At 40.6% G+C, this 24,294-nt stretch overlaps 1 protein-coding gene across 5 annotated transcripts in view; it reads right to left on the minus strand.

Annotated features, from left to right (window-relative positions):
• Positions 1 to 8,339, minus strand: part of KLHL7 (kelch like family member 7) — a 70,268-nt gene extending 61,929 nt beyond the window's left edge. For 4 of the 5 annotated variants that reach the window (XM_023215975.1, XM_023215977.1, XM_023215973.1 and 1 more), the window contains exon 1: positions 7,929 to 8,339. In XM_023215975.1, the coding sequence (XP_023071743.1) occupies positions 7,929 to 8,048 (120 nt within the window). In that variant the 5' untranslated portion in view covers positions 8,049 to 8,339. The remainder of the gene's footprint in view (positions 1 to 7,928) is intronic. The other variant, XM_023215976.2, reaches the window with a different exon arrangement.
• Between the last annotated feature and the right edge of the window lie 15,955 nt (positions 8,340 to 24,294).

The following is a 24,294-nucleotide window of genomic DNA, read 5'->3' on the forward strand; positions in this document are numbered from 1 at the left end:
GCAGTGCTTCTCTCATAAAACAAAGTTGGAAAATGAAGCTTTGCTTGATAAGCCAACCTTTAAATTGCCCCTACATATCCCAATAATCTAAATTTTGGAATCTGCACAGTCATATGTCCTACGTGGGAAAAATGAGAGAGATGGCTTGGCCCAAACGCAGCTTATGGAGTCCATCATAACACATACCTTACCTGTCCTACTCCAACAGATGGAGTCCTTAAATACAACAAGGTAGCTCTCAACAGAGTAACTCTACCATTGATAAAACAGCAGTGTCTTCAGTTCCAACTTAATAGCTACTCCTCTCTCGTTTGACAAAGTGAGGAAGTGAGATAGATATGAGCTCAAGATGCCTCATTTCCTTTCAGCTTCTTACATTCGTGCTTTTTGAGCTTCTTTTTTATGTAGCAGCATTCTCAAATAAGCTAATCTAATATAATTTATATAGACAGAATGGTCTCTCTGTAGCAAGAATTAACAGCCTGGCAACCAAAAAATGGAAGAGGCTCCCTTCAATATTTGGGTTTTTTTTTTTTTTTTTTTTTTTTTTTTTTTTTTGAGACAGAGTCTCGTTCTTGTTACCCAGGCTGGAGTGCAATGGCACGATCTCAGCTCATGGCAACTTCCGCCTCCTGGGTTCAAGCGATTCTCCTGCCTCAACTTCTTGAGTAGCTGGGATTACAGGAATGCGTCATCCAGCAAATTTTTGTATTTTTAGTAGAGACAGGGGTTTCACTATGTTGGCCAGCTGGTCGCAAGCTCCTGGCCTCAAATGATCTGCCCACCCCAGCCTCCCAAAGTGCTGGGATTACAAGCATGAGCCACCGTGCCTGGCCTGGCACCCTTCGATATTACACTTAATGATTCACTTACAAACATTTTGCTTCTAATCTCAGCAATTAGTCTTTCTGCTAGTGGGTTCTGTTAGTTTAGAGATTTGGAGGCCCAAAAGAAAAGTGATTCAACCAAGTGATAGACAAATGTTTCCATGGGATTGAAAGTTAAGACTGTGACCTGCCTGTATTAGCCTCCTAATTTTTACCTCCTCATCAGGTAAAAAGAACAAAAGATAGGGCTTTGAAGTCTAGCTTAATATTCAACATAAGTTCATGACAACCTCAAAAGAATCTTCAAAAATACTGACAGCCATAATACCATTTCTATTCTTTGCAAAGACTACTTTCCTCAACCTTCAGCTTTGCCTTCTTCCTCCTTCATTTTAGCAGATGATCTTTCTTTTTTTTTTAGAGAAAAGAGAAGTCACTTGATAGAAACTCCTTCATTTTTCTGATTTCAAACACACTACTATCAATCCCTTCTTCCTTCCCACTTCTTATGGAAGAGGAACTGCCCTCCACCCCTGTCTAAGATTAATCACATTTGCTTTGGATCTCATCTCAGGAATTATCTATTAATTACCCACTCTGCCTCACATACATTCAACCTCTACATCTCTTTTTCTCACTAGTTTTTAAAGACATCTATATCTTTCCCATTTAAACAAATAAAACCCAGCAACCTTCGTTTGACTCCCTCTCCCTTCAAGGCCAAATTTCTCAAAACAGCTGCCTGAATTTCCTCATATTTTACTCACTTCAGCTTACATTAATCGGACTCCTATTTGTCTCCCCATCAAAATAAGTCTTACTACAGTCAACAAACCACTCTGTGTTGCTATGTCCTACAAGTATTTTTAGTTTTAATCTTATTCTGACCTTTTATCAGCTTCAAAAATTGCAGTCCTCCTCTGAACACAGTTCTTTAGACCATTTGGCCATTCTGACTTCCTGTGATCCTCCTCTTGGGAAGCAGAAACAATTTCTTCCCAATTTTCAAAACTCTCCATTTTTCTCCTGTTCTTCTGGTGACTCCTTTGTTATCTCCTCCATAGGCCCATTTCCTATCCTTTATTCTGGACTCTTGACTCTTCACAGCTTCAATAAGAAGTTATCTTCTACATGCAGATAATTCACAAATGTATACATCTAACCCACTACTTTCCAGACCTGTCAACCTGTCATATATACTTGTGTCCCAATGATATCACAAACTAAACACATCTAAAACACAAATTATAATCCTTTCCCCAATGCCTTGCTCCTTTTCCAATACCTCCTTTCTCAGTGAATAGTGTCATCATCCATTTAGTTATGCATTCCAGAACCCTAGAGATCATAAGTGACACCTTATGCTGAATGCCTCAACATCCAATCAAGTACTAGCATCACAACACAAATAGCTAACACTTACTGAGATGTTACTTGTTATCAGGTCGTATTTTAAGTTATCTTAATTTGGTTACCTAATTTAGTTATCACAACTACATATGGTAGTTATCATCACCAAATCCTGTTGATTTTATTATTTTTTTAATCTATCACCTTTTCTTCATTAATGTTGCTTGTGGCTGCCACTGCCATCACCTCAGTCCAAAGGACCATCATGTCTCACTGGACTACTACAGCTTCCTATTTGGTCTGCCAACAACCACTTTGAAAACTCTTTAATTCATTTACCATAGAGCAGTAAGTCTTTTTTTTTTTTTTTTTTTTTGATAGAGTCTCACTCTGTCTCCAGGCTGGAATGCAATGGCGCAATCTTGGCTCACTGCAACCTCTGCCTCTGGGTTCAAGCAATTCTCCTGCCTCAGTCTTGTGAGTAGCTTGGACTACAGGCACGTGACACTATGCGTGGCTAATTTTTTAAAGTTTTAGTAGAGATGGGACCATGTTTGCCAGGCTGGTCTCAAGCTCCTGACCTCAGGTGATCCACCTGCCTCAGCCTCCCAAAGTGCTGGAATGACAGGTGTGGGCCATTGTGCCAGGCCAAGTCATCTTTTTTAAAGAGGAAAACACCCCACCTCTACAAACATGCATGCACATGCACACAAACATGCACACACAGATTTTAGAATAAGGGCAAATCGCCTAACTTGACTTATGAAGCTATGCATGGGCAGGTCCCTAGCTACTTCACCAGTTTCATCTAGAACCATCGTCCCCCTTATGTTCTGTGCTCCAATTACACTGACCTTTAATCGGTCTCAAACGTGCCATTCTATAATAAAGTAGGTCTCCAACTCAGAGCCTCTGAATATGTTGTTCCCTCTACTTGAGTCACTCTTCCCTTTTCTCTTTACCTAGTTAACACCTACTCTTATTTCAGCTCTCAATGACCACTTCCTTAGAGAAAACTTCCTGATGGTCAAATTACCCACCCATATGCCCTCGTTGTACCATGTTATTCTCTTGTGTAATACCTACCACTGTTGCAATATTACATTTATTTGTGTGATTACTTGACTAATGTCTTGCTTTTCTACTAGACTATAAACTACATGAGGATTGGGACTGTCAGGGTTTGCTTATCATTGCAACCCCAGAATCTAGCAAAATGTCTAGCATACAGTGGGTTGTCAATAAGTATTCATTTCAATGAATGAGCTTGCAAGCCAAATTGAACTAGAGGAATAAATAAATAGTGACTAAGAAAATATAGTGAATTTATCCAACTTCTCATTTTAATGGGAGGAGAGAAGTATTTACAGGGGTACGTTGAAATTAAGAATGGGTTTGCTGGTTGGTTGGTTCAAAAGTTGGAGAGGTTAAAACAAGCTTAAGTGCCAATAGCAAGAATCCAGCAAAGAAGAAAAGTTAAAGATGCTCAACAAAGATGGAATAACCAACAGTATAATACTTCGGAGAAGCCCAGCATCCAGGAAGCCAAAGCCTAGGTAGAAGTACTGGCCTTAGAAAAAGAAGCAGCAACTCTATTGCAGCAGAATAAGAAGAGAAAAGGGAAAGTGTCAAAATAGGTTTATAGATCTGGTGGTAGAAAGTGAAAAGGTAGGATAGTTCTAGACTAATGACTTATATTTATCTATGGTGTCAAAAGAGGGTGATCTGCTGAAAGTGAGGATCTATAGAAAGGACTCAGATTGGAGGAAAATAGTAAAACAAAAAGATTGCTCACTGGCACTGATAGTCTAGTGGAAATTAGTGGCCAAGCACTTACTTGGCAGAAGTTGCCCAATAATGAGATATTTTCCAGCTGTGCTTGGAGCCGTGCATGAAGAAGGTAATCAGTCAATACTGAAGTTTGCCAGATGGACATGAAAAAGGGACAGAGGGTCAAGAAAGCTGGGGCACTGGAGAGACAGTGGAGTGACAATAGCTTCTAAGCTGGACAGACAGAAAAAAACAGAAAACAGTAAAGTACAGGAAAAAGAATAGAAAGGTCTGGATGACTGGAGCTGTCAATGAAAGTTAAGAGAATTAAATGAGACAAAGCATGTAAAACATTCTGCAAAGTGGCTGGAACAGAGTTATAAGGGCTCAAGAAGTCTTATTATTATCAAGGGTTTAATACTGAAGGTTTAGATTATTCACAAGAGAACCTAAAGATAATGACATGTAGTAATTTACAGTCAGACAGATGAGAATACAGAAGCAAAGTCATTTTAGCCAGCAGGTGAGCCCAGTTAACTGCCCACTAGCTAATTGTCAAATCAGCCTTGTAGTTCTCTCACATAACTCTCAATAAGGACTTTAACATAAGCTTTCAAGTTCCAATTATGCTTTAATTCATTTAATGTGGAGAAACTACAAACTATGTTGGTACTCAAGAATGTCTTAAAACATCTTCCTCCAATGTTAAGAGACTCCTGGACTTCATTAACACAAAAGAAGAGTATGGCAACAGCAATGTGCATGTGTAATAGTGATTGTGACCCAGACCTGCCTTGTAAAGCTTCTATATTACATAGCAGGTAATAACATTAATCTAAGCAAAAAGTTAAAGAAATACATGAAAAAGTATTCAATCTAATTAAATAAGATGCCACCCAGTTAGAATTGCTAAAGTGGTAAGATTGACAACATCAAGTGATGGCAAGGATGCGGAGCAAAAGCCTCTCTCACACGCAACTGGCAGAAGCATAACATGGTACAATCACTTTGGAAAAGTACATGACAATATCTTTTAAAGTTGAAGGTGATATAGCTTATGACTCAAAAATTCCTATTTGGTATTTCCCAACACAAATATTAATATATATATATGCATACCAAAAGGTATGTACAAAGTGTACAAAAATGTTCAAAGTAGTACTAGTCTTAATAGTCCCAAACTAGAAATAACCCAAATGTCCATAATGATAGAATGGATAAATTGTGCTATATTCATTCAGTGGGATACTATATACCACAAGGATGAAGTAGTGCTACACAAAGCACAGAATAATCTCACAATGTTGGCTTTAAGAAATCAAAACACAAGAGTTTATGCCATATGATTACATTTATATAAGTTCAAAAACAGGAAAACCCCACCTTTTGCCAATGTGCTGCAGACTTTCATGAATGTACCACACACCAAAGACAGAACAAAGAGCTCCTCCTAATAACAAGGGCACACAGTGCCCTTAGAAGGTGGCATGGCATTTATCAATGGCTGCTTCTGCTCTAACTTCTATGGTTACAGAAGTTAGAATAGTTGTTACTACTGTGGGGTTAGTGACTGAGAAGGGCATAAGGGGTACCTCTGGAGTACTGGTCATGTTCTAGTCTTGTTGGTGGGATGTACACTTTGTAATAATTGAGTTGTACATTTATGATTTGTGCCCTCTTCTATGTATCCCATACTTCACTGGAGAGTTTACTTAGAAACAAAAGGCTAGAAATGACAAAAACAACATAGGAAAAGGCTTTAGAAGAAGCCGAGGCTGCTGGCTCTGCAGAAGCCCCTTTTGCCTCGATGTATAGAATTGGCCACTATGCTACAGAGAGATGGAATGACCTAAATCATGTTATCTAAAATAACAAAATGAAATAATGAGAGAGCAGGGATTGGAACTGAGGTATGCTAATCTCACAATGTTCTGAAATTCTTGAAGGAATGTTTCTGGATGTTTACAGAGGGGTCCTCGTCATCTAGGCACTCATTATCCTGATCCTTAAAGCAATGAGATTGTAAAGGCATGCAAAAGTAGTCATAACACAAAAATATTTACTGAAGAACAAGAGCACTTATAAAGTTGGTCCTCGCTCAAACATTCCTCCTCTGGCTCAGGCCAGCTACTGTTTCTGCCAATTCCCATCAACAGCCCTTGTCAGTCATTCTTGGTGAATTATTTCCTGTGTTATGATGTTAAACTGGACAATACAATATAACCATAATGTAAATCAATTGCAAAGTGAAACTGCACATCTTGCAAAAGATGCATGATTCCATGAAGTTGATAAAAGTGCTATCGGAGAACTGTTTGAATCACATGTCAAACCACTGACAAAAGGAGAACCTGGCAGATTAAGGTCAGTTAATCATTGTGGAGGGGATCCCTGGTTGTTCACCAAGTAACCATTTTTTCCTTCCTACTCAGTAACAGAACCCTGATTTTTCAGTAACTGTATTTCTATTGTAACAGTAAATAAGTGATGTTAATATACTCCAAAGCTAGGAAATGTGAGTCAATTTTTAAATCCAAAGACCTAAATGGACAGTCTCAAGTAATCCTCTCCTCCTCAAGTAAATATTTGCTACTGCAACCCAGTTGCACCCTATCTGTTTAGGGATTGAGGCAATGCTTTACGATGCTATGATCCACGAATGAAAATACATATTTGAGGGAGTGGGAGGGAACCTAATGAGTCTTGAACAAGTTTAAGCACTGGTAAACTATGTTCAACTACCATTACAGGCAGGCAATAGCAAAATGCACCAGCAATTTGAAGTCTGTGGTATTGTAGATACAAAAAGGTTTACATGAAAGGAACATGAATTTGAAAATAGATACATGGAAGTAAGTCGCATGAATTAACGAATTCAGACATTCACAGTACTTCAGCACAAAGGTCATGAAAGATTTAAAAGCATTCCCATAGACTGCACTGGTGCACTGTAGCAGGAGCTGGTGAACAAAGACAAGGTCCCTGCAGTCAGCGTTTGCTTATAGAAACCAGAAGTTAATATCTTCATAAAAATCTTAAATTCCTCTACTGTTGCCCATATTCCCAGAACCACTAGACAAAGCAAACTAGGTTTTGCAGTTACACGCAACTCACATCCTGCTTTGTCCTCTTGAAATAGGATCCAGTCAACAAAATCCAAACATTCCCACAAATCTCCTTAGATGTGAATTATCTATAAATAAAGCTTACAGAAAGGAAAAAGTGACTTTCTATGCTTATCGGTATAGATGTTATGGAATTAAAAAAATAAATAATAAAGCCTCTTTGGTTCACCTTCGCCAGTGTCAAAATCCGTTCTTTTCATAACCCACCTTTCGCCGATGTGCTGCAGAATTTCATGAATGCACCACACACCAAAGACAGAACAAAGAGCTCCTCTTAATAACAGGGGCGCACAGTGCCCTTAGAAGATGGCATGGTATTTATCGATGGCTGCTTCTGCTCTAAATTAACACGTACAGGAGGACTCGTTTTCAACTAGCTCCACCGGGGAAACACTGGAGGGGGCGGGGATCCTTATTTAAGAACAGCTGATTTCAGGCCAGCAACTCTCCTCTGTTTGGGGGCTTCGGTTTGGGCTATGCCAATGGGTTTCTTCACACAAGATCTCACGACACTTTAAAACGGCTCGCCGGTGGAAGAATCCTCGCCTCACAAAGAGATAACTAGGGCAGAGCTGTTACACAACCTATACCCGACGGCGAAAGCCAGCCCGAGGAGTCCCCCAGGAGTCTGACTTGGGAGCTACATCCTCCGCAGACGAGAAGCACTTTTGCTCGAGAATTGTTTTACGCGCCCCTCTACCAACTGCGGACTCGCTCGCCTGCGAAAATGGAAGAAGGGGTGAGGACCGAGGAAGAGGGGCGCGATCCACAGGGCGCGGGGCTCGACCCCGGGAGCCAGGGACCCGAGCCCCGGACCACCTCCCACCGTCGTCCGTCACTCCCACAGAGGCGGTACCTGTTTCCGCATGTTATTCATGACGCCCATGAAACCTGCCAACAATTTAGCTTCTTCCCGAGCAGCAAGTTTCTTCTCTGTCTTCTTCTTGCTGCTCTTCTCCACTCCGGAGGCTGCCATCCTCCCTCAGCTCGGTTCACGCCCGGGGCTCGCCGGGCCGGGCGAGGGGTCGCACTCTCTGGGCACACTGGGGATTCTATCGACCAAACACGGCGATCGGGACTGCGGCTGCAGCACCCAGCTCTGGAACGGGCGACAGGCGGCGGTGGCTCGGCCACTGCTGAAAGACAAGGCCGGGCGGCCCCCTCAGGAGCGCTCAGGGAGCAACGCTGCCAGCTGGGCTGAGTCCCCGGGCAGAACCCGAGTCCCGCGGAGGAGCCTGCGCACTTCGCGCAAGGAGGCGGGGGCCCTTTGAATGGAGTCAGGGGCGGGGTCTCGAACGTCACAGTGGCGCGCCGCTCCGAGCAATGCGACTGCAGGCCCAAGTGCGGCCGGGTGCTATGTTGTCCTGCGCTGAGTGAATTTTGCCTCGGAGCTGGTCCGAGGTCGCGCCTGCCCTTCTGTGTGCCCAAGACAGATTTCCAGGTTTCGGTTACGTGATTATCTTTTTGTTTTTTTATAATTGGGCGGTGGAACATGCAAAGGTGTCTCCCATCAGTGTAAGGCTTCATGGGAACACGGTCGGTGTTCAGTGCAGTATCTGAGCCTGGTGTATGGTAGGCGCTCAATAAATATTAAATGATGAAAGGATGTTACTGCACGTTAAAGTCTTGTTACACGGAGTACAAGATTTATTTTCATGGGATTCATAAAGCAACAGCACACAGTCCCATTGCTGTCTCCTTGGCGAGCAGTGAGTGTCTGCCTAACTAGGCTGGCTTACTATGTGTTCACAACTGAAATCAGTTGTCAGTCAGTTCTAGAAATCTTCAGTTAGGCTTCTCTAAGTGTTTTTACGGTATCACGGAACTCAATCACAGCCCTCATGGAAATGCTTTTTGTAACCATATTCTTTCTAGTGTATAGTAATATATAGGATTATTTAAAATTGTACATTAATATTATGAAAACTTTATATTTCATTGGTTTTCCTCCTTGGTCTATATAGGACTGTATAGAGACATTTTATGTAAAATAATTTACACTCTTGAGGCTTTTTTTTTTTTTTTTTGAGGCAGGGTCTCTGCCCTGTTGCCCAGGCTGGGGGGGTGCAGTGCAGTGGCTTGAAGCCTCAGAACTCCTGGGCTTAAGCAATCCTCCCATCTCAGCCTCCCAAGTAGCTGGGACTACAGGTGTGCAACACAACTCTGGACTAATTTTTAATTTTAAAATTTTGTTGTTGCTGTTGTTGTTGGTGGTGGTGGAGAAGAGGTCACACTATGTTGCCCAGGCTTGTCTCGAACTCCTGGCGTTATGCAATCTTCCCACCTAGGCCTCCCAAAGTGCTGGGATTACAGGAATGAGCCGCCAGGCTTAGCCCACAGTATACTTTTCTTGTTGGGGACAAACAACATAGCATAATCCAGATGAAAGAGCAAACTGTATATACGCCTCAATTTTTACAAAAGAGTAAGATATTTATGTCTCTGTAGACTTTATCTTTCTTCTTTTAATCTAGAGGTTCTCAGATGTGCCTCTATTTTAACTAGTTGATTTGGGGGATTTAAGGTGAACCCTGGCAATAGGAATAATTTATTGTTAATAAAATTAGAAATGAGAAAATTTTTCATTCACTTTATTAAATGACCCAGGACACTGAAGAAAAACAGAATAACTTTTTTTTTTCTTTTTTTTCATCGAAAAGAAGTAGAAATCTGTCTTCTAACTCGAAGGCCTTGAGAGATGAAGGATCTGTGATTCAAAGGCAGAAATGTAGGTGATGAAAAAGAATGCTGTTCTGTAATAAAGCAAAAAAGAAACAAGAAACAGCATCCTTAGTGCTTGTTGTTAGAACAGTCTTTTTACATATTGCTGAGTATAAAACATCAAAGTTCATGGAAGAGCCATAGGATTCAGAACTCAAAGAGACCACAGAGATTATACAGTACAGGGGTTAAGCATGAGACTTTGCCTGGATGCAAAGTCAAGCATCTCAACTTTCTAGTTGTGCAACTTTGGACAAATTGCTTAACTTCTGTTATGCCTCAGTCTCCTTATCTGCGAAAATAGAACCTACCACATGGGACTGCCATAAAGATTATAAAAATGCTTAGAGGGGTGCCAGCACAAGACCCTTAAAATTACTTTACTGAGTTAATAATACACACATACCTCAGAGATATTTCAGGTTCTGTTCCAGACCACCACATAAAGTGAGTATCGCAGTAAAGTGAGTCACACAAATTTTTTGGTTTCCCAAAACATATGCAAGTTATGTTTACACTATACTGTAGTCTGTTAAGTGTGCAATAATACTTTGTACAATAATACATTGTATCTGCAAAAGCAATGCACGTACCTTAATTAAAAAGTGCTTTGTTGCTAAAAATTGCTAATGATCATCTAAGCCTTTGCAAGTTGCAAGTTTTAAATTTATTTTTATTTTTATTTTTATAAGAGATGGAGTCTTGCTGTGTTCTCCAGGATTGAGTACAGTGGCTATTCACAGGTATGTGATCATAGTATCCTACAGCCTCAAACTCCTGAGGTCAAGCAGTCCTCCTGCTTCAGCCTCCTGAGGAGCTGGGACTACAGGCCCACACCACCATGCCCACTAGATTCACAGTCATTTTGCTTGTGGAAGGTCTTGCCTTAATGTTGATAGGTGCTGACTGATCAGGGTCAGGTTGCTGACTGATCAGAATGGTAGTTTCTGAATGTTGGGAGTGGCTATGGCAATTTCTTAAAATAAGACAACAATGAGGTTTGTTGCATTGATTGACTCCCTTTCACAAAGGATTTCTCCATATCATGCAATGCTGTTTGATAGCATTTTACCCATAGTAGAACTTCTTTCAAAATTGGAGTCAATTCTCTCAAACCCTGTCTCCGCTTGATCAACTAAGTTTATGCACTCTTCTACCTCCTTTGTTGTCATTTCAACAATATTTACAGAGTCTTCACCATCAGTAGATTCCTTTTCAAACAACCACTTTCTTTGCTCAGCCATAAGAAGCAACTCTTCACCCATTCAAGTTTTATCATGAGATTGCAGCAATTCAGTCACATCAGATTCCTCTTCTAATTCTACTTGTTTTTCTATTTCCACCACATCTGCAGGTACTTTCTCCACAGAAATCTCAAACCTCTCAAAGTCATCCATGAGGGCTGGAATCAACTTCTTCCAAATTTCTGTGAATGTTGATATTTTTCCCTCCTCCCAATCACAAATGTTCTTAATGGCATCTAGAATGGTGAATCTTTTCCAGAAGGTTTTCAATGTGCTTTGCCCACATCAGAAGAATCACTATGGTAGCTCTAGCCTTATTAAATGCACATTTTAAATAATAATACCTAAAAATCAAAATAACTCCTTGATCCATGGGCTGTAGAATAGACATTGTGTTAGCAGTCATAAAAACAACATTAATCTCCTTGTACAGCACCATTATAGCTCTTGGGTGACCATGTGCATTGTCAATGACCAGTAATATTTTGAAAGGACACTTTTTTTTTTTTGAGCAGTAGATCTCAACAGTGGACTTAAAATATTCAGTAAACCGTGTTGTAAACAGATGTGCTGCCAGCTAGACATTCTTGTTCTATTTATAGAGCACAGGCAGAGAAGATTTAGTATAATTTGTCAGGGCCCTAGGATTTTTGGAATGGTAAATGGGCACTGGCTTCAACTTCAAGTCACTAACTGAATTAACTGCTAACAAGAAGAGTCAGCCTGTCCTTGAAAGTTTGAAAACAGGCATGGACTTCTCCTCTCTAGCTATGAAAGTCTTAGATGGCATCTTCTTCCAATAGAAGTTGTTTCATCTACATTGAAAATCTGTTGTTTGATGTAGCCACCCTCATCAAGATCTTAGCTGGGTCTTCTGGATAACTTGCTACAGTTTCTACATCAGTACTTGTTGCCTTACCTTACACTTTTATGTTATGGAGATAGCTTCTTTCCTTAAACCACATGAACGAATCTCTGCTATCTTCTAGCTTTTCTTGGGTAGCTTCCTTACTTCTTTAAGCTTTCATAGAACTGAATTGTGTTAGGATCTTGCTCTCGATTCGGTTTTGGCTTAAGGGAATGTAGTAGCTGATTTGATTTATTTATACCACTAAAACTCTTCATATCAGCATTAAGGCTGGTTTGCTTTATTATCATTTGTGTGTTCACTGGAGTAGCACTTTAAATTTCCTCCAAGTGTGTTTGCTTTTCATTCATAATGTGGCTGTTTGGTGCCAAGCGGCCTAGCTTCCCAGTCTTGGCTTTCAACATGTCTTCCTCACTAAGCATAGTCATTTCTAGCTATTTATTTAAAGTTAGAGATGTGCGTCTCTTCCTTTCACTTGAATACTTAGAGGCCATTGTGGGGTTATTAGGTGGCTTAATTTCAATATTGTTGTGTCTGGAGGAATAGGGAGGCCTGGGGAGACAAAGACAAATGGGTAACAGCTGGTCATTGGAGCGGTGAGAACACACGCAACATTTATTGATTAAATTTGCTGTTTTATGGGCTCAGTTCATGGTGCTCCAAAACAATTATAATAGTAACATCAAACATCACTGGTCACAGGTCACCATAACAGATATAATGATAATGATAATAATGTTTGAAATATTGCAAGAATTACCACAATGTGACTCAGAGACACAACAAAGTGAGCACATGCTGCTGGAAAAATGGTACGGATAGACTTGATCCATGCAGGGTTGCCACAAACCATTAATTTGCAAAAAAAACAAAAAAAAAAAGAACATGTAGTATCTGTGAAGCACAGTAAAGCAAACTGCAAATAAAATGAGGTGTGCCTGTCCTATATTAACTTTGTTACTATTTAATCTAGCATTTCCCAAAAGGTGTTTCTTGGAATACCACTAGTCTTATGATTCCCCTAATCTGAATTGGTTCTCTGGGAATGCACCCACAGGAGGATAGGTCCTTGGGTGATCTTGGCCAATCCAGCTCTCCCTGCAACTTGTAGTTCTCAGAACAACCTTCGAATGCAACTTTCTGAGATAGAGAGGTAATGTCCAGAATAATCCATGTTGTGTGCTTGTTCCTCGCAGAACAGGGTGTACTGCAGCACTTGTTCTCTGTGATCCTAGTGCCACCTAGGGTATAAAACCCAGAGCACAGTGCTTTTCAGTGTCGCTCAGCTGCAGTGGGATGTGGAGCACACACAGATAAGGCCCTTTCCACACTCAGCAGCTTTCTTGAGACTTAGAGGACTGGCTTGCTGTGGATCCTAGGCTTCTATTTATTCCTGCTGTTCATCTATCTGTGCATAATAAATCTGTTTGCAATCACAGTCATGTGATTGGTAGAGAACCTTTGCAACAATTTTGGGAGACATATAAGATATATCCTTAGTGAAAAATCCCAAAATATATTTGCATATTAAGTGTTTAGAGAAGGTTTTCTGTACCTATTACTTAAACCTATTCAACTTTTCTGTAGTCCAGTACTTTTTGAAGTGTCAACTTAGCCAGTTCCCATTTTCTGTGAATTACTTACACCTCTATTCACGCACAGGAGGGATTCCTAAGGCTGTACCTATTCTGTGGGACTTTACCTCTACCTAGTCTCAGTTTATTGGATTAAGGTTGAACACCTAAACCAAAGACATCCAACTAATAAGCTGAAGTAAAGAGCAACATGTTCTCTTTGGACACGGGACAGATGGATGTTGATGAGCTGGTGTGTAGCAGTCCTACTGGAAGTACGTACAAGGGGCTCAGCCAGCCAATCTGGACAATGTATGTAGATGAGCAGAGAAAGGCAGCAGTCTGCAGAGACTGCAGAATAAAAAAAAAAAAAAAGCAGAAACCCAGAGAGAAATCAGACAAAGGACCAGGTAGTGGGCAGGGTGATGGGGGTTATCTAAGCTTAAAATTCAGGGTCTCTAAACTTGAACAGGCTGATTTCAAAGCTGTGGGCCTAGCAGTGTGTTCACATAGCAATTTGGCTTGGTAAAATTTATAAAAGTAAGATATTTTAACCACAATAGTTTGAGTCTGTTGTCTCATTTCACCCTGAATTTCCCTCTATCACATTTTTTTTTTTTTTTTACTATCTGGTGGTGTTGAAATGGCCATGTATATCTTTGGGAACACATCACAAATTGAGCTGGGGATATATTTTTTTGGCATCTAGCAGGATATATATTTGTAGATCACATTTACTTCCATATAGTTAAGCTATTTCCAGCCCTTCTAATGTAAGAATGGCATCCAGGAATAGTCCCTAGTCCCACTGTGCCAACCCTATCTTGTGATGCAAAGATGCAGGGCCTGAGATCTTCTCCTAATATTTCTTACAGTAACCAGCACTGAAAGTATTTAAGTAGTGGCGGAGAAGCAAATTTTAAACAGGTTTCATCAGCTAAGCCACAAGCTGGTCTATGGAAAATTCTTCAATCATCAAATATGTAAAATTGTAAGCAGAAGGTTTGGTACTCACTTCCAGTCAGAAGTGGAAGGAATATATATGTCATGCATTTTTTTTTTTTTTTTTTTTTTTGAGACAGAGTCTCACTCTGTTGACCAGCATGGAATACAGTTGTGCAGTCTTGGCTCACTGCAACCTCTGCCTCCTGGGTTCAAGCGATTCTGCCTCAGCCTCCCAGGTACCTGGGGTTACAGGTGCCTGACACCATGCCCAGTTAATTTTTTTTTTTTTTGTATTTTTAGTAGAGATGGGGTTTCACTATGTTGGACAAGCTGGTCTCCAACTCCTGACCTCTGGTGATCTGCCCACCTTGGCCTCCCGAAGTGCTGAGATTACAAGTGTGAGCTACCGTGCCCAGCCAGTCATGTATATATTTTACAATATAACGTATGAATGGAAAGTGTGACCTCAACTTCCAGAATGGTAAAGTAAGGGCCTCTGAAAATCTACTCCTCCATAAAAGCAACAACAACACTGGGAGATTGTCAAAATTAACTTTTTCTGAATGCTGGAAACTAACTAAAAGCTTATAAAAATCCAAGAAGTATTTATTTAATACAGATGGCTGAATCTCAGTAAGAACAATGGGACTTGTAGTGTTTTAATTCTTCCTAATCCCTTCTCACTCTCCCCAGCTTTACAGTAGCTTTAAAGACCAACAGCTTCACAACTATGGTAGCTGTGAAACCCACCAGCCCACCGTCATTGGAGAAGGCAGAACAGGTTAAGAGGTCCTGGAAAGCCTCATCCCTAGGGTATTTTTTAGTATTCAGCCTGTCTAGCACCTTACTGAAAAGCTCCATTCTCAGGGCTTGTATTTATTTGCCATGACTCAGAGCTCCCTTTGTGCAAACAGCTCCGCCAGCAGGGAATTTGACAAAGACAATAAGCAGCAGTTGTTTAATATTACAGCTGCCTAAGGCAGTATTGCCATTTAGGGCTAGCAAAAGGCTGACCTAAACACTTAAAAGGAAAAACTGAGTATATTAGGCAGGATTCTCCAGAGAAAAAATCCCAATAAGATGAATGGATGGATGGAAAGATAGATAGATAGATAGATAGATAGATAGATAGATAGATAGATAGATAGATAGATAGATAATACATACATACATGTATACACACACATGTATACATACATATGTCACAGGATCCTTAGGATGTTGCTTCACCAGCCAGAAACCTCTGTGGCTGGTGGCACCTTCTGCTTGAGTTTTGCTTACACCTGCTGGACTCATTCTGCCCACTTGGCCTGGCAAGCTGTGCTCAGCTCGGGCTACTGGCCCAGATCCCACACCTGCCAACAGTGAACCAGGTTCAGAGTGGTGAGGAGTGTGTGGGACAGTGAGCTTGGGGTCCAGCCACTGTGCACGGCCTGGTATGCCAGCTACTGTGGCAAGGTAGGCAGCTCTAGGCACCAGCACAGGTGCTGGCTCCATGCGAGGCTGTGGCTGGTCCAGATGCACTGTGTGCAGATTCTGTTCCAGATACCCACATCTGGATGAGGGGAACACGTAGCACCCAGAAGCTTGGAGACACCAGGAACCATAGAGCCCTAAAGAGGGTGTCACAGTCTCGGCTTGGGAAGCCTCTAGGTCTGGGCTTCCTAAAGGGCCACAGCTCTTCTCTCCTTGTCGTCTGTAACATGGCAAGCGGGGTGTGTGTGTGTGTGTTTCATCCCTGTTTGTGTTATAGCTCTTTCAGTCCTGCCATTTGGTGAGACTCGAGTTCTTATCCTGCATCCAGGAAGAATGAGGTATGCAAGCAAGCAAGGTGGAGAGGGCAAGCAAGGTGAAGAGTTTCACTGAGCGACAGAACAGCTATCAGGAGACCTGGAGTGGGTAGCTCCTTTCTGCAGGTAGGTCATCCTGATGAATGTCCAGATCTCAGTGGAGAGGAGACCCACAGTGGGTAGCTCTCTTCTGCAGGCAGTTCATCCTGATGAGTCAAGGGGACCCGAAGTGGACAGCTCTTTCCCACAGCTGGTAGTCTTGACATCTGTGTGAGTCTGGCTGAGTCTGGGGTTTTTATGGGCTTCAGAAAGGAGGAAGTGTGTGCTTATTGGTCCATGGGCAGCCATGGGTGGGCCCAGGAAAACCACCATAAGTTCTCACTCTGGGCCACAGACTCTACCCGAACTGGCAGCCTGGCCCCCAGGCTTCAGGCCATTCTTGGCTCAAAGGAGGGGCTTCACTGGGGACCCACCCCTTCCCATCCAGGAACCTGTCTGCCTTCTGCCCTCATCAACATGTCATCCAGGGCACCTTGGCTGTCCACACTGAGAGGTGTCTGCAGGCCCATGCCAAGCTGCCATCAGTCACTGCCCCTCCCACCTGCCTCCCATGCTCTTTGGTGCCCAAAGTCTGGAGGGGGCTGAAGCAGCTGGGGGCTCTTGTGTCAGCACCATCCTGAACACATGTACAGCTGGCCAGGTTGTGACAATGCCCAGGCTCAACCACAACTTTGCTCTGCCCCAGAGCAGGTCCTGGAAGCAAGGAGAGGCCAGGGAGCGGGAGCAGGCACTTCCAAGCCTGCGGGAGCAGGGGAGCTTCCCAGTTCCTGAGAGCACAGGGATGCCCAGGTCTGGAGCTGTGGCTGGGTGGCTACAGCTGAGCCCCAGAGAGAGGGCTCCTAGCCTACTAACTTGGTAGGGCAAGGAGCTCCCACCTATTCCTGGCCCCTGCTAGCTCTGGGGAGTGCACAGCCCCAGCTGCACCTCCCTGACTGCAGCCTGTGTCTTCACAGTGTGGCCACTCCAGATGGTCTGCTGCTGGTATTACATACACATACATAAGTGCATGCATACATACATACATAAATGCACACATATTTGTTATGGGAATTGGCTTATACAATTATGGAGACTAAGATGTCCCAAGATAGGTTGTCTGCAAGCTACAAAACCAGGGAAGCTGTTGTTGCAATTGTCTGAGTACAAAGACCTAAGAACCAAGGGAGCAGGTGGTTTAACTCTCAGTCCTAGGCTGAAGTCCTGAAAAACTGGAGGGACTATAAGTCTGAGAGTCTGAGTCCAATTGCCTGAGAATCTGGAGTTCATGTTTTTTTTTCTTTTTTCTTTTTTTTTTTTTTTGAGACAGAGCCTCACTGTGTCACCCAGGTTGGAGTTCAGTGGCTTGATCTTGGCTCACTGCAACCTCCACCTCCCTGGTTCAAGTGATTCTCCTGCCTCAGCCCCCTGAGTAGCTGGGACTACAGGCATGTGTCACCACGCCTAGCTAAGTTTTGTATTTTTAGAAGAGACAGGGTTTCATGATGTTGGCTGGGCTGATCTTGAACTCCTGACCTCAGGTAAGGTTCCTAAGGTCCCTCCCAAAGTGCTAAGATTATAGTCGTGAGCCAGCACGCCCAGCTGAGAATCTGGAGTTCTGATGTCTGAGGAGAGGAAAAGATGGATGTCTCAGCTCCAGAAGAGAGAGCAAATTCAAACTTTTTCTGCTTCTTTGTTCTATCTATCATCAATGGTTTGAATGACACCTGCCTACATTAGTGACTGTGGGTCTTCTTTACTCAGTCTACTGATTCAAATGCTTATCTCTTCTGGAAACATCCTCACAGTATTCCTAGAAATAATATTTTATGTTACCTGGGTATCCTTTAACCTAGTCAAATTGACACCTTAAATTAATCACCACATTAGGTAATGAGATGTCCATAGTTGACTTTGAAAACTATGGCATATACTTGGGAATCTAGAAGGCCAGGAGAAATCTCAGAAGGCCTGAAACTCTTACCTCTGGTTGACTTTTGTGGCTCTATGCAAGCAACAAGTGACAGGCAAGGCAGAATTATAAGCTGCCTGCTGGAGCATTAAAGGTGCAACCCAACACACACATAGAACCCCTTGGCAGAGTAAAAGAATTATTGTTTTAAGTGATTTTTTATATAAAAAGGATTATACATCATGACCAAGAGGAATTTATCCCAGGAATGCAAGATTGGTTTAACATGAAAAATCAATCAACATAGTATATATTATATTAATAGCATAAAAAACAAAAATAACATGATTATAGATGTGGAAAAGGCAATTGAAAAAATCTGGCACCCTTTCATGACAAGAACATTCAGTAAATTATGAATAGAAGGGAACTTCCTCAACCCATTAACGGGCATCTGTGAAGAACCCACAGCTAACATCATACTTAATGTTGAAAGACTGAAAGTTTTCCCTCTAATATTAGGAACAAGACAAAGATGTTTCATCTCTCTGCTTCTATTCAACATTGTACTGTAGGTTCTAACCAGGGAAATTATGTAAGAAAAATAATTAAAAAACATTAAGCTTGGAAAGCAGGAAGGAAAACTATCTTTATTCACAGTTGACATTAACTTATATATAAAAAATACTAAGGAACACACGTGCACACACACATGCAGCATTAGAGTTAATACAAATTCAGCAGTGTTTCAGGATACAAGATCAAGATACAAAAATCAGTTTTCTATATAGTAACTTAAAAAATAATAAATATGAAAATAGAATTAAGAAAAGATTCTATTTATCATAGCATAAACAAGAATAAAATAAGAATAAATTTAACAAAGGTAGTACAAGGCTTATACACTGGAAAATATAAAACATCATAGAAAAAAATTAAAGAGGACCTAAATAAATGAAAAATATCCCATGATCATGGAGTGAAAGACTTAACATTGTTTTTTTTTTTTTTTCTTTTGAGACGGAGTCTCACTCTGTCGCCCAGGCTGGAGTGCAGTGGCCGAACCTCAGCTCACTGCAAGCTCTGCCTCCTGGCTTTACACCATTCTCCTGCCTCAGCCTCCCGAGTAGCTGGGACTACAGGCGCCTGCCACCTCGCCCAGCTAGTTTTTTTTTTTTTTGTATTTTTTTAGTAGAGACGGGGTTTCACAGTGTTAGCCAGGATGGTCTCGATCTCCTGACCTTGTGATCCGCCCGTCTCGGCCTCCCAAAGTGCTGGGATTACAGGCTTGAACCACCGCGCCCGGCCATTGTTAAAATAATAGTACTGTCCAAGTTGATCTACAGATTCAATGTAATTATCATCAAAATCCCAACTCCTATTTTTTTTTTTTTTTACAGAAATCAACAAGATAATTCTAAAATTCATATGAAAACACCAAGAGGCCAGGCATGGTGGCTCACACCTGTAATACCAGTATTCTAGGAGACCGAGGCTAGTGGATCACTTGAGGTCAGGAGTTCGAGACCAGCCTGTCAACATGGTGAAACACCGTCTCTACTAAAAATACAAAAATTAGCCAGGAGTGGTGGCATGCACCTGTAGTTCCAGCTACTATGGAGGCTGAGGCAGGAGAATCGCTTGAACCTGGGAGGCGGAGGTTGCAGTGAGCTGAGATTGCACCACTGCACTCCAGCCTGTGTGACAGAGCAAGACTCAGTCTCAAAGAAATGCCAGGAACTCAGAATAGTCAAAATATTTTGAAAGAAAAAGGCGAAGTTGAAAAATTTTAAACTTCCATGTTTCAAAACTTACTACGAAGTTAATATGTAGTACTAACATAAGAATGCAAATATAGATCAATGAAATAGAATTGAAAGGCCAGAAATAAATTCTTGTAGTTATGGTCAATTGATTTTCAGGAAGAGTGTCAAGACCATTTAACGAGAGAAGGAATAGTTTGTTTTTCAACAAATTATGTTAATATAACTGGATTAGCCACATGGACAAGAATGAATTGAGATCCCTATCTCACATCATATATAAAAATTAACTCAAATGGGAACTAAATATAAGACTCTTATATTTAGAGAAAAACTGTAAAACTCTTAGAAGAAAAATTATGCTTAAATCTTTATGACTTTGGATTGGGCAGTGGCTTCCTAGACACCAAAAGCACAAACAACAAAAGAAAAAAAAATAGATAATTTAGACTTCATAAAAATGAAAAACTTTTGTTCTTCAAGGGATACCATCAAGAAAGTGAAAAGACAACCCATAGAATCACAGGAAATATTTGAAAATCATACATTGGAAAAGGAACTTGTATCCAGAATATGTAAAACACCAATAGCCCTATTTAAAAATTGGTAAAGGATCTTAACAGACATTTCTCCCCAGAAGACAAATGGCCAATAAGCACATGAAAGATGCTCAACTCTATTAGTCATCTAAGACTAAATAAAAAAAAAAAAAAATCAGAACTACAAGATACCACTTCACACCCACTAGGGTGACTGTAATTTTAAAAATGTATAATAATAAGTGTTGGCGGGATGTGGAGAATTTGGAATGCCCATACATTACTCATGGGATCGTAAAATGATGCAACCACTTTGGAAAGCAGTTCAGCAGTTCCTCAAAATGTTTTTTTTTTTTTTTTTTTTAGGAATTATCATATGACCCAGCAATCCCACACTTAGATATATATACAAGACAATTGAAAACATGTCCACACGGAAACGTGGGCACAGATGTTTGTAACACTGTTACTCTCATAATAGCCAGAAAGTGAAAACAACTCAAATGTTTATCGATTAATGACTGGATAAACAAAATGTGGTATATTCCATATAATGATAATATTCCATAAAATGGAACATTAGTCATTACTGAGTCATAAAAAGAAATGAGATTCTGATACATATTATAATATGAATGAACCTTTAAAACATTATACTAAGTGTAAGAAGTCAGACACAAAAGACCACAACTTATATATTTTCATTCTTATGAAATCCCCAGAATAGACAAATCCAAAGAGATGGAAAGTAGAATATTGTTTGCCAGGGATTGGGGGGTGGTAAGGAGGCAATGAGAATTGGCTGCTTAGATGTATGCCTTTTTTTTTGGAGTGATAAAATGTTCTGGAATTAGATGGTGGTGATAAATGCACAACTTTGTGAGTATACTAAAAACCACTGAATTGTATATTGTAAAGTGGTAAACTTTATGGTATACAAATTATATTTACTATAGCTGTTTTTATTTATTTTTTTGAGATGGGATCTCACTGTCACCCAGGCTAGAGTGCAGTAATGTGATCTCAGCTCACTGCAACCTTCGCTTCCTAGGCTCAATTGATCCTCCTGCGTTAGCCTCCTAAGTAGCTGGGATTACAGGTGTGTGCCACCACGCCCAGCTAATTTTTGTATTTTTTGTAGATACAGAGTTTTGTCATGTTGCCCAAGCTGCTCTCAAACTCCTGAGTTCAAGTAATCCACCCGCCTTGGCCTCCCAAAGTGCTAGGATTACAGGCGTGAGTCACTGTGTCTGGCATACTTTTAAAAATTATAAATGCACCTTTTTTTTTCATTTTTGAGGGGAAATGCATGAAACAGAATTTATCAGAATTATTATGTTTTTATAACAGTACTACCAACAGTGAGTTAGTCTATGAAGTTTCATATTTTATGCATCCTGGCATATTGGACCACATCCTGACAATATAATGCATCATGTCCTGATAAAGTCTTGTGATCCCAGAAGCACACGTGACTGAGAATGAATTAGTATCTAGGATATATAAAAATTGCTTACAAATTCATAAGAAAAACATCTCTAAAAAAGGACAAAAGAAATAATTAGAAAATGTACTCAAAAGGAAATTGGAATGACCAAGAAACATATAACAATGTGTTCAACATCACTAGTAATCTGAGAAGTGCATGTTAAATCCAAAATGAGATAGGCTGAGGTGGGTAGATCACTTGAGGTCAGTAGTTCGAGACCAGCCCAGTCAACATGGTAAAACCCTGTCTCTACAAGAAATACCAAAAAATAAAAAATAAATAAATTAACTGAGTGTGGTGATGGATGACTGTAATCCCAGCTACTTGGGAGGCTGAGACACAAGAATCACTTGGACCTGGGAGCAGAGGTTGCAGTGAGCCAAGATCACGCCCCTGCACTCCAGCTAGGGCAACAGAGCAAGAACTCAACTCAAAATAAAAATAAATAAATAAATATAAAAAAACAAAATGAGATAGGTTTTGGCATCCATTCATCCATCTGATTGACCAAAATTCTATAGGGATACAATACCAAATATTACTAAGGATATTTAGCATTTATCAATTGCTGGCAATGTTATAATTTGGTACAGTCACTTTGGACGAATAATTTGATGAAATCTAGTAAAGTTGACAATGCATACTCCCTATCTAAACAATTTCACACCTAGACCGAGCATACCTACAAGGAGAGATATATGGGAATAGCACATTCATGGCAGTATTTTTTGGTTGTAAACAATCTAAATGTCCACTTACAGCAACATAATAAAGTAGGCACAGTGTACCGTAATTATATTGCAGTAAAAAATGCGTTAGAGCCACAGGAATAAACATAGATTCAGTAACATAATATAGAGGAAAGAAAGTAAGATGCATATGCCGGGCGCGGTGGCTCAAGCCTGTAATCCCAGCACTTTTGGAGGCTGAGACGGGCAGATCACGAGGTCAGGAGATCAAGACCATCCTGGCTAACAGTGTGAAACCCCGTCTCTACTAAAAAAATACAAAAAAAAGTAGCCGGGCGAGGTGGCGGGCGCCTGTAGTCCCAGCTACTGGGGAGGCTGAGGCAGGAGAATGGTATAAACCCGGGAGGTGGAGCTTGCAGTGAGCCAAGATCTGGCCACTGCACTCCAGCCTGGGCGACAGAGCGAGAGAATGTCTCAAAAAAAAAAAAAAGAAAGTAAGATGCATAAAGACGTACACATTATGAAGCCATTATAACACTGTTGAAGTGTAAGAAATAGTAAACCAATGTATTGTTTAGAAATTGATGCACAGGTAGTAAAAGTATTATTTTTTAAAAAGTATGTGAATGATAAACACCAAATTAGTATAATGGTTAGCCATGTGAGGAAGGGAGATGGGTGAATTTTAGGATGAGTTCACTTGAAGTTTCGATACTTTCAGTAATGCGTGTTTTATTTTTGTTTTGTTTTTCTTAAGCAAGATGCTAGGTACATGGCTATTATGCATTTTGCATATCTAATAATCTAATTATATAATATTAAGTTTATTTATATTAAGTTTAATTTATATACAAAAACGAAAACAAAGGAATGATTAGCAAAAAAAAAAAAAAAAAAGAAAGGGGCAATAAACATGGAAACTAGGACTATCATTCAAAGTGTTACCACTCTAAAAATGAACATCACTATCCTTACATCACTTTAGGCTTATGATTCTGACATTGTTTACAGTCCAGAATCTATATTATTTCCCAATTACTTCCTTTTTTAAAATTTCTACTTGGGAATATCCCAGTTTTATCAGTCTCAAACTGCATGGTCCAGTAGTTGCTTATTTCTCGTCTCTTCTTTTTTCTCAGATCACAAATTAACATTTTCTCCTACCTAGTATATATCTGCTCCTTCAGAAACAATCTTCCTTATATTTTTATATTATTTTACTATTCATAGGATATTTGCATATTTATTATTTCTTATGATATTTTACATGTGTTTGTCTTTTTAAGGATGGGAATATAATCATAGAAAGGCTAAGCCATTTTTCCGAAGTCACTTTGCATGCGGTTGAAGCAGGATTAAATTTCAGGTTCTAATTTTTAGTCCACTGGGACACTAACTACTCTTTTCTCCACCAAGTGTCACAGCTTCAATATTTCTGCTCATGTCAAAAGGTGCTCCTTATGGGGGAGGGGATGGGGAACATGGATGGGGGAAAAGAGGAGCATGTCTGCCTACTCTCACTTAACCAGCTAAAACATTTTGCTTCTCTCCCAGACATCCACTCCTTTCACTTCTTGAAATAGCTCTGCTCCAAGGAAGGAATAGTTGCTAATCTAATTGGTCAGAGCCTTATAGTCATTGGGTACCATTTT

This window comes from Piliocolobus tephrosceles, chromosome 8 (assembly GCF_002776525.5).
Source record: "Piliocolobus tephrosceles isolate RC106 chromosome 8, ASM277652v3, whole genome shotgun sequence".
Lineage (NCBI taxonomy): Eukaryota > Metazoa > Chordata > Mammalia > Primates > Cercopithecidae > Piliocolobus > Piliocolobus tephrosceles.